The sequence below is a fragment of the Balaenoptera musculus genome, chromosome 2 (assembly GCF_009873245.2).
Source record: "Balaenoptera musculus isolate JJ_BM4_2016_0621 chromosome 2, mBalMus1.pri.v3, whole genome shotgun sequence".
Classification (NCBI taxonomy): Eukaryota; Metazoa; Chordata; class Mammalia; order Artiodactyla; family Balaenopteridae; genus Balaenoptera; species Balaenoptera musculus.
The window spans coordinates 45,282,317-45,296,295 of NC_045786.1; the positions used below are offsets into that span (position 1 = coordinate 45,282,317).

The 13,979-nt window shown below is 43.4% G+C and overlaps 1 protein-coding gene across 8 annotated transcripts in view; it reads left to right on the forward strand.

The window, feature by feature from the left end:
* Nucleotides 1-13,979, forward strand: part of MCTP2 (multiple C2 and transmembrane domain containing 2) — a 257,535-nt gene that overhangs the window by 86,085 nt on the left and 157,471 nt on the right. For all 8 annotated transcript variants that reach the window (XR_005018816.1, XM_036843935.1, XM_036843934.1 and 5 more), the window contains 2 exons: nt 1,791-1,853; nt 3,027-3,135. Coding sequence is in view for 7 of the 8 variants with exons in the window: in XM_036843935.1 (XP_036699830.1) it covers nt 1,791-1,853; nt 3,027-3,135 (172 nt within the window). In the remaining variant the exon portion in view is untranslated. The remainder of the gene's footprint in view (nt 1-1,790; nt 1,854-3,026; nt 3,136-13,979) is intronic.

Consider the following 13,979-nt stretch of genomic DNA (forward strand, 5'->3'; position numbering starts at 1 on the left):
CTTTTGAAATTGGGAGAGTTGAGTAAGATTTGATCGTTGTCATACAGTGGTCTTCAGGCCGTCCTGTCCCACTCCCCCGGGTGTCATTTTACACGTAACACAAGTAGGAGGTACTTGTGTACCGGGAACCGGATGGGAAGGTGACCAACAGAGGCCCAGCTGCCTCCTTCCTTGTCTGCTGTCAGGTCGAGCCCACAATGAGAGTGAGGGCTCTTGGCCCAGCTGGGCAGTGGTGATACTTCCAGAGCCGGGGGGCACCAGTGACTGAAGTGCTGGGGTCCTTAGAGAAAGGTCCAAGTGTCTGAAGTCACCCTGGGTCCTGTGTGAATTTGAATTGAATGAGATGTATTCACAGTAAAGGGACATTCGAGCTGGGACTGGGAGAAAGGGGCAGATGTGATGGGAGAAGCACAGATGCAAACAACCGTGGGGCTTCTCTGCTCCCCGGTGAGGGCTTGGGCGGCTCCACGCCGACTTGTGATCAGGGCTCGTTTCTGCCTCGCTGCAGCCTTTCTTGGTGTCACTGCATGCAGGGGGGGTAGACCAGAGAGCCCTGCTTGTTTGCAGCCCTTTGTCAGCTCTCTTAGGGCCTGAAGAAATGCCCTATTGCTGTAGAATCCAGGTTCTGTTGCTGCCTGAGCTCCACTTGATAGACAGGGAGAGAGAGAGAGAGACAGAGAGAGAATGTCTTGGAAGGCAACCTGCCTTCTATCCAGGCAGGATCTCTGAATTGTGCCAGAATCTCCCTGATCTTTGCTGTGGGTGGGAAGGACCAATGACCGTAGTGCATCTGGTCCCCATCTTCACCCCCTCAAAGCTTCATGGTCATCTAAGCAATCTCCGCAGGCCTGCTGCCTGTATCTAAATTTACCCATAACTTCAGAGTTACTCAGCCTTGTTTGGAGGGAGAAATCTCATGTTTTCCCACAGGAAAGCAGCCCTGGCTAATGTGTCCGACAAACGGGAACATCCCTAAAATGCTGGGAGACCTTTTGCTCCTTTCCCTTCCACTCTGCCTTTCCATGCAGGTAGCTCTCCTCACATCTAACCCAGAACCTTCATAAAATCCCAGAGCTCCTCTGGACCCCACATTGGTGCATATAAAACCTGACAGAATGCAAATGTTTACTGCGTCCCATGCTAACTGCTGAACCGCGTTCACTTCAGTGCCTGGTGGCATCCTTTCCTAGGTTGTCAGAGGCATATTTAAGTAGGAAACATAGACACCTCCCAGTCTGAGATCATTTGTTGAGAATTTGCATTTCCTTACTCTTTGGTTGGTTCTTGTACAGTTGCTAGACCCGTGAGGTTATGGTTGGAGGAAGGTCTTTGTGGTCACATTTGAAATGTGTGCTACTAGACTGATAAACTCGGGTCTCTGGTACCTGATAGCCCTTTTCTCTTTGATGGCTGGGGGACCAGGCAGGTCCTCAATGGAGGGACCTGGCAGGATGGCCCTGCTGCTCCCATTGCCTCCCCTGGGACAAAGTTGCTGGCACGCTAATGACTTGGATGAACTACGGATGCCTCAGCGGCCCTTCAGGAGAGCAGAATCGGCCTTATCCACATGCTGATCAATGACTAAGAGGGCAGAGGCTGCAGCCAGATGCACTCCAGTGAGTCAACCTTTTACTGCCAAGACTTGCCACACACTCCGGAAGGCAGCCTGCATTTGACTATGCAAATGGCAGCTTCAAAGGGAAACACCCGATAAAGGATATCCTTGTAGGTTGATATTCTTTTGGTTTTTTAAAAGCAGAGTTATTATTATTTTTTCTTCTTGTTTACAGAAGCTCTGTGGAAGTGGTGATCTGAATGCATCTCTGACATCCCAATGTTTCGAAGAGCAATCTGTAAGTGGCATTCCTTAAAAACAAACAAACACTAAAGTAAATGCTATAAATATTTCTTATCAAATGTTTGGATCTTTGCCTCTTTTGTTTCTAAAGGATGCTGAACTGTTACCACCCACAAAGACAGGCCTTGCAAATTGTGGCTGGAAAAGATGAATTCAGTGTCTATTGATTTGTCAGAGTGGGATAGATTCTTCTAAAAATACAGAGCCGTGAAATTGAGTGAGATGGTGCAGGAGACAAAGCCATTTTGAAGTGCTTTGAAATATGGACCGAGAAACTTTCAAAAGAACGCTGTCGAGAGTGACTTAGCCACAGATCGATTCATTGAAATTCAAATAAGTGAACAATAAATCATTTTATTTGTACTTTTTCTCTCAAAAGACACAAATTTGCTCTTCTCAAAACTTGAATTGGATTCGTTTAAGAAATATTCAGAAACCGAATTTGATGTTGTGGCTTGTAGGAGTTGATGCATTCCTGGAGAGGAAAGTGAACTTGGTGGGAGGTGAGACTGTGTGGGTAAGTGTAGGAAACACTATAATGGGGACCAGGGAGTGAAAGAAAAATATGCCACAGGCAGGAGAGCAGAGAGGGAGTGTCTCCCATGTGGAGCCAGGGGTGGGGCACATGTTGGCTGGGCATGTATCAGTAGGTGATCAGCTGAGTAGTCGTGAATGGGAATGTTTTTATTACATGTGCAGGAGGTGGACCTGAACTGATAGGGGTTGGTGGGGTGAGGGGAGAAGAGGAGGGAGACATCACACATCCGAGCTGAGAGGTGTGGACCAGGGTCGTGGGAACCCGCCCCTTAGCTGGACTTCTGCATGCTGTGTCCTCTCTGGGTCCTCCACTGGGAGCTATAGGATAAGGATCCTGTGGGGCATGGGTGAGTTTAGGGGGATGTCAGATGTCGGCATGCAACTTACCTGCTTCTTCTTGGGAAGTTAATATTGTGAAGCCATTGTCATGTATTCTCATAGAATCCCACTGGGGAGAAGGATAAAGCACAGTGTAACCATGTCATCGACACGGGTGGGTGGGAGTGGAGGAGGGCGCTCACAGATTTGCCATTACAGTGATCATCTTCTTTCGTTAAATGAAGAAGTGTTTCCGACATTCTGTTTCTTGGGCCTGAGACAACTGACTTCAATGGCTTCTCCATCTGTGCAGACTCTCGGGGAAGCCGGCGACGGCTTGAGTAACCTGCCCAGCCCTTTCGCCTACCTCCTCACCATCCACCTGAAGGAAGGCCGGAATCTGGTGGTCCGGGATCGCTGTGGTAAGGCCTGGCTCTGGGTGCCCTTGGTAGCCTGCAGACCTCTTCCTCTCAACCCTCCTGTCAACCTTGCTAGTCAACCTTTTCCATCTCAGCATGGCTGGTGCTAGACTGGAGCTCAAATCTAAGCTTCTCCAGGTATCAAGGTATTTGCATTGAGTAATTGAAACACATGGAATCTTGCTGTCCTTTTTTTATGATTAAATTAATAGTAATCAAATATTGATGATCACATAAAGTTATTGTAGAATGAAATAAGATCACTGTAAGTGCTTTATGGCTGGTATATAACAACTGCTAAAGAAAATGTTTCCTTGATCCTAGTTTAATTATCCATGAGAAATATGTAAATACATCCTTGATCTAAGTTAGCAAACATACGCATAGATGGAAATGCCCTTTGAACCATCCTCCTTCCTGCCCTGAAATCCCACTGGACTCCCCTCCCTCTGGATAACATCTGTTATGATGTTATAACATATGTGATTGATTTGTTCACTTTTGCTACCTCTTTCTGTGCATTTACACACACATATATTTCTTAATTAAAGTGATATTTTAATATCGTTATTCTGCAGTATTATTCTGCATATTCCATATTCTGCACTAAGTTTTTTTAAACTTTACAATATGAATTAAAGATTTTCCATGCTTTTCCATGTAACTATATCTCCCTTCTTTTAAATACTAATAGTATTCCATAGTATGTTGTGTTAAATATCTGTTTCTCTGCTGATGATAGTTGTTTTTTCTTACTTTCTCAGCCATATAAATGATGCTGTAATAAACATCCTGTGTATGGCTCCACACACAGTTAAGAATATATCTTAGATTAAGAATAGTGTATGGGGGCTTCCCTGGTGGCGCAGTGGTTGAGGGTCCGCCTGCCAATGCAGGGGACACGGGTTCGAGCCCTGGTCTGGGAGGATCCCACATGCCGCGGAGCAACTGGGCCCGTGAGCCACAACTACTGAGCCTGCGCGTCTGGAGCCTGTGCTCCGCAACAAGAGAGGCCGCGATAGTGAGAGGCCCGCGCACCGTGATGAAGAGTGGCTCCCGCTTGCCACAACTAGAGAGATCCCTCGCACAGAAACGAAGACCCAACACAGCCAAAAATAAAAAAAAAAAAAAAAAAAAAGAATAGTGTATGTTTAAGAGCAGACAGTGGAGCCAGACTGCCTGGTCTCAAACCTTGTTTTTTCCATTTATTGCTATTTGATTTAAGAAATGTTCCTGGGGGCTTCCCTGGTGGCGCAGTGGTTGAGAATCTGCCTGCCAACGCAGGGGACACGGGTTCGAGCCCTGGTCTGGGAAGATCCCACATGCCGCGGAGCAACTAGGCCCGTGAGCCACAACTACTGAGCCTGCGCGTCTGGAGCCTGTGCTCCGCAACAAGAGAGGCCGCGATAGTGAGAGGCCCGCGCACCGCGATGAAGAGTGGCGCCCGCTTGCCGCAACTAGAGAAAGCCCTCGCACAGAAACGAAGACGCAACGCAGCCAAAAATAAATAAATAAATAAATAAAAATAAAAAAAAAAAAAAAAAAAAAAAAATAAATAAAAAAAAAAAAAAAAAAAAAAAAAAAGAAATGTTCCTGGACCCGCCTGTGACTTAGGTTCCCCATCTGTAAAACAAGAACATTAGTATTGACCTACCTTATAGGCTTTTAAGAGGATTGAAGGTAGTGACTTAAAACCTTGTTGGGCTTCCAGCACTTAATAAAAGTTAACTATTGTGAGCAGCTCAGGGCAGAACCTAGAAATGCAATTACAGGAACCTGAAGATGCACATTTTCAAATGTAAAGATACTGGTACACGGCCCCCTAAAAGGTACAGAGTATGTCCTCTCCTACACTATGGTTATGTGTTCCCTACCTTGTCACCATTGAATATTTCCTTTTATCACTCTGCTTAGTTTTTGGCAATCTTCTAGGTCAAGTGTCCACTTGTTTTTAAGTTGTGCTTCGTGGATTATTATGGTGATGAACATGGACCTTTGTAGTTCCTCTCCTGTGACTGTCTCTCTATATCCTTTGCCCAGTTTTCCATTGAGCTTTTCCTTCTAAATTTTTGTGAGTCTTTAAAATTTTCAGCATTCATTTGTTTGTTGGGTGTTGTAATTTTTCTTCTCCAGTCTGTTGTTTACCCCTCATTTTTATGGCCTCTTTTGTCCTTCAGAGGTTTTGCATCTCATTACAGGTAAATATATCTGTTTTTCCTTTGTTGTCTCTTTTCATTTATTTCTTTTAGTAGGTGGGACCTTTTTATTCTAAAGAATTTTGTGTCTTTCTCCAGGTCTTTGCCAGTCTCTCCTGCTAGTTCCTCTCTACTCTGTTTTGGAAAAACTGAAACGGAGGATGGGTCTCCCTTCCATTTGTCTTCTGTGTCTCTTACTTTTTCTTTCTCATTCTTGCCATTCCTTTTTTTTTTTCTCAGGAAGAATTCCTCAGCTGGGCCTTCCAGCTCACTGTTTTCTCGTCAGTTTTGTTATGACCATTGTGATATTCTGTTCATCTTTTGAGTTGGCATTTTTTTTTTTTTTCATTTTTAGAACAGTCTATTTCATGCATGAGATGTTGCCATCAGCTTTGAGAGCATAAAGTATACATTGAAAATCTCCTGTTTGGTGCTTTCTCCCTTGGATATCCTTTGGTTGTGTTTCCCACTCCTCTTTTTATTTGTGTGTCCCTGTTGCCATCTATGGATGCTATTTTTGCTTACTGCTGTGTCCTGACTTCACTGAGCATGAGCAGGGTTGGGACATGCAGCCAGACAGGGAGAGCCAGTCGTTCAGGCTGGCTCCTGGTGATCCCCCGTCATGGAAAACCTTCCTCACTGGCTTCCTGCCCATGCTCACTTTTCCTGCTTGCAAGTGCCTTTGCTGGTCACTGCTCGGCACCACAGGGACAGGGCCGTGCTGGGCCATCCAGCTGTTCTGTGTGTGCTGCACCAACCAGTCACCATGGTCCTTGCTCAGGCCATCTTCTGCTTCCTGTATCCACTGCCTCCAAGCTGGAGCATCCCTGGTTCACCTGCCATCCTATCCCCTTGGCCCACCTCTGCCCCTGAAACTTTTTCTGCTGTGACTTTCTACTGCTCCTGTTTTGGACTGTGGGTTCTTCCATCAATCTGATCTCACCAACTTCCATCTTTTAGATCTGCATATACCCACTTTTTAAAAACAAAATTACTACCTTTCTCTTTTCTGTCTCTTTCTCTCTCTCTCTCTCTCTCTCTCTGTCTTTTTGTAATTTCTCAGGATTTCAGAATGGTGAACAAATTTCACTTTCTACTTGTTGGTAAATAGTGTTTTCTGTCAAAGTTATAATTTCTTATCCATCAGTTGTGCAACTTCTTGTGTACTGTCATTGTGTACTATTATTATAAATGTCTGCATCTTAATAGGTAGCTCTCTTAAGGTTATTTTGAATGATTTGGGGCAGATAGCATTTTGTACCTGAAATCACATCTGAGGGACATGATCATAAACTAGAGTGAGGTGCCTGCCCACAAATATCCTGACTCTTGCTCAGAACCTGTAGTGTCCAGTGGATGCTTCTGTCAAATGATGATCATTATGGAGCTCGATTTGGGACAGTTTATCTGGAGATTGGAAGTGTGTTCCACAGAGAGCACATTTAACTTTACTGGAAAGGAAGTGCCCTAAACCTTTAAAATACGTGTCCTGTTGTACATTTTTGGAAAGCTCCAATATAGTATGTAACTTTGGGGCTGTGCCCAGGCCTTGGACCTCTTCCAGGGCCAGCTGCCCCTTTTCCAGTTTTGCCATCTGTTCTGATTATTTATCCCTAATTGATGTGAGTGATCTGGCCACACCACCCTTGATATATCACACCAGTACACTTACAACAGATACTCAGGAGACAGTCAGTAAACTTGGCAGATGACGGGGGAGCCATTGCCTACATCAGAAAATGACCAAAACAATAGGGTTTATGTGTGCCTACTCCACACCTCGCTGCTTCAGGGCCAAAGGAGAGACTGTAATCTGTGCTCTAATGCCGTCAATAGCATCTCTATCTTCATAGTTTCATCAGAGTTAAACATCATATGACAATTTGGCTTTATCTTGTGTCAACCTAATATAATCCAAGGATAAATACCTAGTAAGGAATCTAGATCATAACCTGTTTTAGCACCTATATCTTTTATAACCAGTAACATTGTTCCTGTCTCTTTTATTTATTGGGAAGATTAATCATTACCTATTAAGAAAACACCCCCCTCTCAGCAAGTACTTCTTCTATACTTTGCAGTGTGGTGTGCCTTCCTTACTGTGACTGTGTTCATGACTGCTCGATTTTCACTAGTATTAAGGTAGTGATCAGGGCATGTTTGGTGCCCACTGTTGATTTGTGCAGGGTTCATAGTCACTGGCACCAGTGCTTGCCTCCTTTGCCCTGGACTGACATGGCTTATCACTATGCCAATATTTTCTATGGAACCCAGCCCAACCTCAGAATTTTATCCAGCACAGTCCTTTCGGCCAGTAGCTCTCAAATTTGAGTGAGCATCAGAACAACCTAGAGGGCTTATGAAAATACACATTGCCCACCCCCAGAGATTCTGATTCAGTAGGTCTGGGGTTGTGGCCCGAGAACTTACATTTCTGACAGGTTCCCAAGTGATCACGATGCAGCTGGTCCAGGAACCACATTGTGAGGACCACTGCTCTAGACACTGGGTGGTGACACTTGAGCAGAAACGCATGCTTCTCCTGGTAGGGAGAGTTTCAATTCCCGATTAGACATGGCGTTTTCTTTTCTTGGGGCTGGACCTCACTATGCATTTGCACTCTTACTCAATTTGTATTCTCTGGACATAATTTAACTTGGTATTCACCTCATTAACATAATTAGGTACAGAGAACGGTGTGATGTGCCGAAGTACCAAATATAAAAGGACTTGTGAATTATCTATGAATTTACACTATGCTGTATCCCGTGTTCTCCGATTCTCTGGATATAGGATCGAGAGCCGATTGTTTCAGTACTAAATATCCTTCAAGATCTATTCAGATGGCATTTCTATCTAGTCTTTTATGTTTTTCACAGACATAAGCTCCCTGTCATCTCAGTCCTATGAAAATTTTACCTCTATAAACCGTACACCTTTACCCTCAATTGGATAAATGACTGTTCCTCCCTGTTACTATTAGTGCTGTATTAGCTGGGTAACCGTTTTATTCATCTTCGTATGGCCTACTGAGCCATACTGGTGGTTTATACATAGAATGCTTTTAATACATTTTAGTTCTTCACTAGGGAAATCCAACTTAAGTGCCGGACTTAAAGACAAGGAGTATTAAAGACTACCGTAAAAGGGAAAACATCTTCCCAGGAGGGAACAGAGTTCCTTCACTCACACCTTGACTCAGCAAGCGTTTATTCAGTCCCTTCAGTGAGATGAGCAGCACGCTGGTACTCGACTGGGACCTAGTGATAGAGTCCAGAAAAAAAGACTTACATACAATTTTAAAGTGTCATACAGATCACCGGCTGCAACCCATTTAACAGAAGTTCTAATTCAGGTGACTGAAGTACAGAGACTAAGTGACTTGACCAGGGTCTTGCAGGGAAGCAGTGGCTGAGGCAGGACTCACCAGAATGGGTGGCTCTGGGGGACAAGAGGAGGAGTGAGACATTACCATCTACTTCTTGGCTTGTGATTTCCGACAGCGACTCACTCACTCTCAAGTGGAATTTACCCATCTGCAAAATGGGCATGATGTAGCTTGCCTTATAATGTAGTTGTAAGAACTGAAAAAAAAGAAAGTGTATATAACATAGTGCCATACATAGAGAAAATAGTCAATAAATGATAGTGTGTGTGTTATGGTAATTAATGAATAATGATAATGAACTTGGCCCATGATCCTGACTCCCACTGCAGAGCTGGTTCCTGTGTTCCGTGTCAGCTTTCCCATCAGTGACCTTGGACACTTGGCTCTTAGTTTGGGTTAATTTGTCAGTACCCTTGTGCTCTCTCTTTATGCCCCGTCTTCAGCATAGGAGTTGATTTATGTTTTATTTTACATATATTCAATCATGTATTTTATATTTGTCTAAAATATAATCAATTTGATCAAATATTGATTTCACTTATGACAGGGATGCCTTCAAAGTGTTGTTGAAATGTGTTGCACCCTTGACTACAGAGGACCTGCTCCAGGATATTTAACCCAATTGTGCCATCACTCTTTGTGAATTTTTAGGGAGAAAAGAATTTTTTTGTTGAATCATTCCCTGCTGAGGGAAGAGGTCAGCATTTTCTTTGGATTATTACATAATCATTGCTGCGTAGGTAACATTCCATATAGAACATGGGTTGGCAAACGTTTTCTGTACAGGGACAGAAATGAATATTTTAGAGTTTATGGGGCATAGGTCCATAAACTTAGTGACAGCTACTCTGCTGGTCTAGTGACCAAACAGCCATAGATAATATGTAAACCAGTGGACATGACCATGTTCCAGTACAACTTTATTTATAAAAACAGGCACGAGGCTGGATTTTACCCATGTCTAAAATTTGCTGACCTCAGTCTAGAATATCATGATCTGATTTTGGATTTTCTATTGGAGAAGCTGCTTTTTAGAGTAGCCAAGTACATCTTTATTTAAAATAAGGAGGTATAAGCTAATGAGGAAGTGATCAAGTTGTGAAGCTCATGTTTTCAAATGAAGTATCTGGAAAACATCTCAGTAATGTGACATAAAATAATGCAGAAAAATCTAGAGATGTTGGGTAGTAAAAAGTCATTTTTTTCCCCCCTATATTTTCACTGGGCAGTAAAGTGAAAAGTCATCATATCTCTCTCAGGAAAAGATGTTTCTGACATACCTAAAGAAAGGATGTTCAAAGGCCCTTATAGGGTTTGTGATTGAGGACTGGAAACTTTGTCAACAGCCCTTTCATTGAAACCCTGTGTTTTCCATTGATGTGAAGGGTAGTTGCATAGCGTCCTGTTGTGCACTAGCATACTAGGTTACTGATGCCCTCTGGTGGCCACATTGCAATACTGCAAAAGGGAAAGAAAAGCCCATTGCAGGAGTTCACAGCAACATCACTAGGGCATACACATCACTTCAGCTGTAGGCCTGAGGGCTGAGGGTTCATGGTCGTCTTCTTGATGTGAGTTTTAGGCAATGACAGTTCATGACCCATTCATCCAGCAAACGGTTCTCTAATCCCAGCCCAGGTAGACCGGGACAGCTGTTTTTAGAGCAGGGACAGGTACTTTTGCAGATTATAGGAAGAATGCATTGCATAAGTCATTTTCCTATTTGAAAGGAATGGTTTAGACAAAAATTTTTAAAGATCTCCCACTAGTGTGAAAAGTTGGCCATGCAATAGGGGTTTAATAAATGACTAAACTGCTACCAAAATGTTCAAATGTCAGGTACCTCTGATTTGGGTCCTGTTTGCCTCTTGTGATTTAGGAGGCTGATTTTAAAGATTGTACCATTTTCATGATTATATATTTCTTCTTAAAAAAGGAAAGGATGCTCTTGTATTAGACCTAGAGAGGAGCATTCTTCTCATTGCAGCTGTGATTGCGGGACAGGCTGGATGTTTCTAGAACTCTGTGTTATATGCTGAGGAGCAGCCGTGTAGCTTCCCAGCAGGTGTGCTGTGAATGGGGTACACTGAGGGTTCACCCCTCTGCCTCCGGGTAGCTCTGTGGGCTTGGGTCAGCCCCTCATCAGTCTCTTCTGTATACCCTGTGCTGCCCAACAAAGATGACCTTGTTTGTGCTAGGATGGGAAGTGTTGGGGGCACTGGACAGTGGGTCAGAGTCACAGACTCGGGGCACAGACCATCTGAGTTTGCATACCAGCTCAGACACCATCCAGCAATGATTGTGGTGATTAAGCTGGTGCGTGTGCTTATGGGGATGTGTGTGCGGTAGGGGTGACATAGCCATGTACAGTGGCCACAAGCTATTATTATTGCTGTGTCTGGTTCTAGTTATTCTTCTTTCAGTTTTATTTCTGTGTTTTCCCTCTGGGAAAGGCAATGACTTGTGGCATTTCCGCCAATTTTATTAGGGCCCTTCTTCCCAGTTTCTTGATAATTTGTCCCACCGCTTGCATACCTCTTGTTTTTCTCTTTAGATTTTGTACTCCTCACCCCCCTGCCCACTGCCAGCAGGGCAAAGGGTTGGTTAAGGTTGTTTTCTGAGACCAGTTCCTGCTTTCTTATCAGTGCAACAGCAGAAATGAAAGAGACACTAGTTTTTAAGGGTGCATTATTTGAATAAGAACTCCACTGTGAATTGGTGGTTTTATTTTCTTCATCTTAAATTTGACTCAGAAGATGCCCCTCAAGTTTCATAGCAACCAACATGGGAAAGCTTGGTGTGGATGAAGTCATCCCAGTAGGTCATTACTTATTGGAATTTTTTACTGAATGTACTACACTGATCTGATTTTATAAAAAATACTGAGTTCTAAAGTAAAATAGGATCTGACTTCAAATTACTTGGTTATTTGCTATTTTTGCTTCACATATATATTTTTTCTGTATTATAAAAGTTTAATTTTGAGAAGAAATTAAAAACAGTAGTACACCTTTCTTTGTTTAATTAATGTTCCAGATTAGGTTGTCATTCCAGATTTTACTTACTAGTAATAATGCCGCAGCACACATTCTTGTGCCTACATCTGTGTGTCAAACTTTATTTCTTTGCAAGTCGTTTATTGCAGTGAATTGGATGTTTTCTGTCACATGATCTGACATCTCAAGATTCTCCTTAACAGAACTGCCAGTTCACTCTTGAGAAACACCTCTATTTTGCTCACCCACCAGGAGCATATGAGTGATCCACTTCCCGTTTCTCACCTCCACTGTGTGTAGATTATCTATGTCAATTTTGATAGAGAAGAAGTATCGTCTTGGTGTTGTTTTAAGTTGTGCTGAGAAATTTGGACCCTGAGATATATTTGGTTAAGAGATATTTGCTTCTCTTTTGTACACAGTCAACTCCATGCATCTCTGTGGCTTATTCTCCTGGTTCCTGGATATGTTCACGTATATTTTTCTAATTTGTCATTTGCCTTTTAATTTTGTTTATAAAGTTTTTGTTGCAAACCCCTTTTCCAGTCTTACGATTTTATTCTGGAGAGTTCCTTTTCTTCCTTGCTTCCTATGTTTTTGTACCTTGAAAGGCCTTTTCTCTCTTGAGAGAGAGATGCATTAACCTATATTTATTCTTTTCTGTCTGGTTTTACATTTTTTTCATTAATCTCTTTGATCTGTATCAAGTTTATTTTGATTTCTTGGCCCAGAGTCGGAACTTAGTTTTGCTTTTTGCCAAATGGGTATTTAATTAACTAGGACTAAACTTTCCTTTCCCTAATGATTTCATGGCCACTTTTTGATTGGGTATTAAAACGCAGTCCATATGAGGGTCTGCATTTTGGATTTCTCTTTGATTCCTATGGATGTGTTGTTTTGTTCCAGTGCCAGCACCACATCCCAGTTGTACTGTATTGAAAGGTCACAGTCAATACTTTTTATTTTGCAAAAATTGGGGCTTTGCACCAGATGGCGCTCGATCATTGGTGTGCTTGTGTGGGAGCAAGGAAGACACATCTGGTCAGCTTATTCAGAAAGATGCTCATTCATTAGCAAACTTGAAACTTTAAAGATGCAAACACCCATCCTGCAACCCAGGGTAGCAGTTGGATTTTCCTCCACTTGGTGGGTTTTGGTAGCCTGCCAAGGTCCGCAACAGGGATGGGGAACTGAGTTTGGGAATCTGCTTCTCTTTGCCCCTTTTCCGCTAGGATATAGACCAGCATCCAACAGCCATTAGTGGATTCTCACAACTGAGCTCTTTCCTCTAGAGATTTTTGTTGATGGGTTTTGTTTTGACACTCTGCATCCTCATAGGTTGGTTAGAAGGTCTTGGTCCTCCCCTGCTTTAGATAGTCAAATTACCTGTTCCTTCTGTGGGATCCCATCTCCATTCCTATGAAGTATTCTGGAGCAAAACAGGCCTGCTTCCTGTTCCACTGCTTGTAAAATATCACCTTACACCCACCCGAAGATCATTGACTTGACTTTTTGCATGCCTTCCATTTGGTTGAATTGGAATTCTCTGTAGGAGTGGTTTTTTCTGTTCATTTCCACACTGATGTATAATAATATGTGCAGCATGGCATGCTATGTTTTGAGTAGTTCTTTTACTTCCTTTGTTTGATTGTGATGTCGATATGGTGGATTCTGCTAGAGAGTGCGTGCACGGTTTACACAGAGATGAAGTCCACAGAGGGTGTATCTGTGTGTTTCCATGTGTCTGTGATTTTACTTGTGGCTTAATTTGGAGGTCAGCTACAGTATTGGTCAGCTAATTCCATCATGCCATCGCACCTCAGGTGTCCCCAACATGCTGAATTTGAGGCGGGGAGCATGGCACACGATGGTGAAGGGTATTATTCCAGAGACAATCAGCGTGTAACAATTTACCATATGTTTGTGAATTCTGGAGTGTGGATTTGGACAAGGCACAGTGGGGATGGCTTGCTTTGCTACACACTGTCTGGGGCCTCAACCTGGAAGACTTGAGATTTGGGGCATGACTTACTGTGGGGACTTTATCATCTGAAGACTCAAAGGCCCTTTCACACGCATGTTGGGTGCCTGGGATGGGCTGCTTGGAAGAGGAGGACTGTTGCACATGAGGCCTGGCTTCCTCACGGCCTGGTGCTCTCAGAATTGTCACACTTCTTACATCACGGCTCAGGGCGCCAGACGCGAAGGGCCAGTGCACGAGGCAGGGGCTGTGTCACCGGTTACAGCAGAGCCTTGGAAGGAACACAG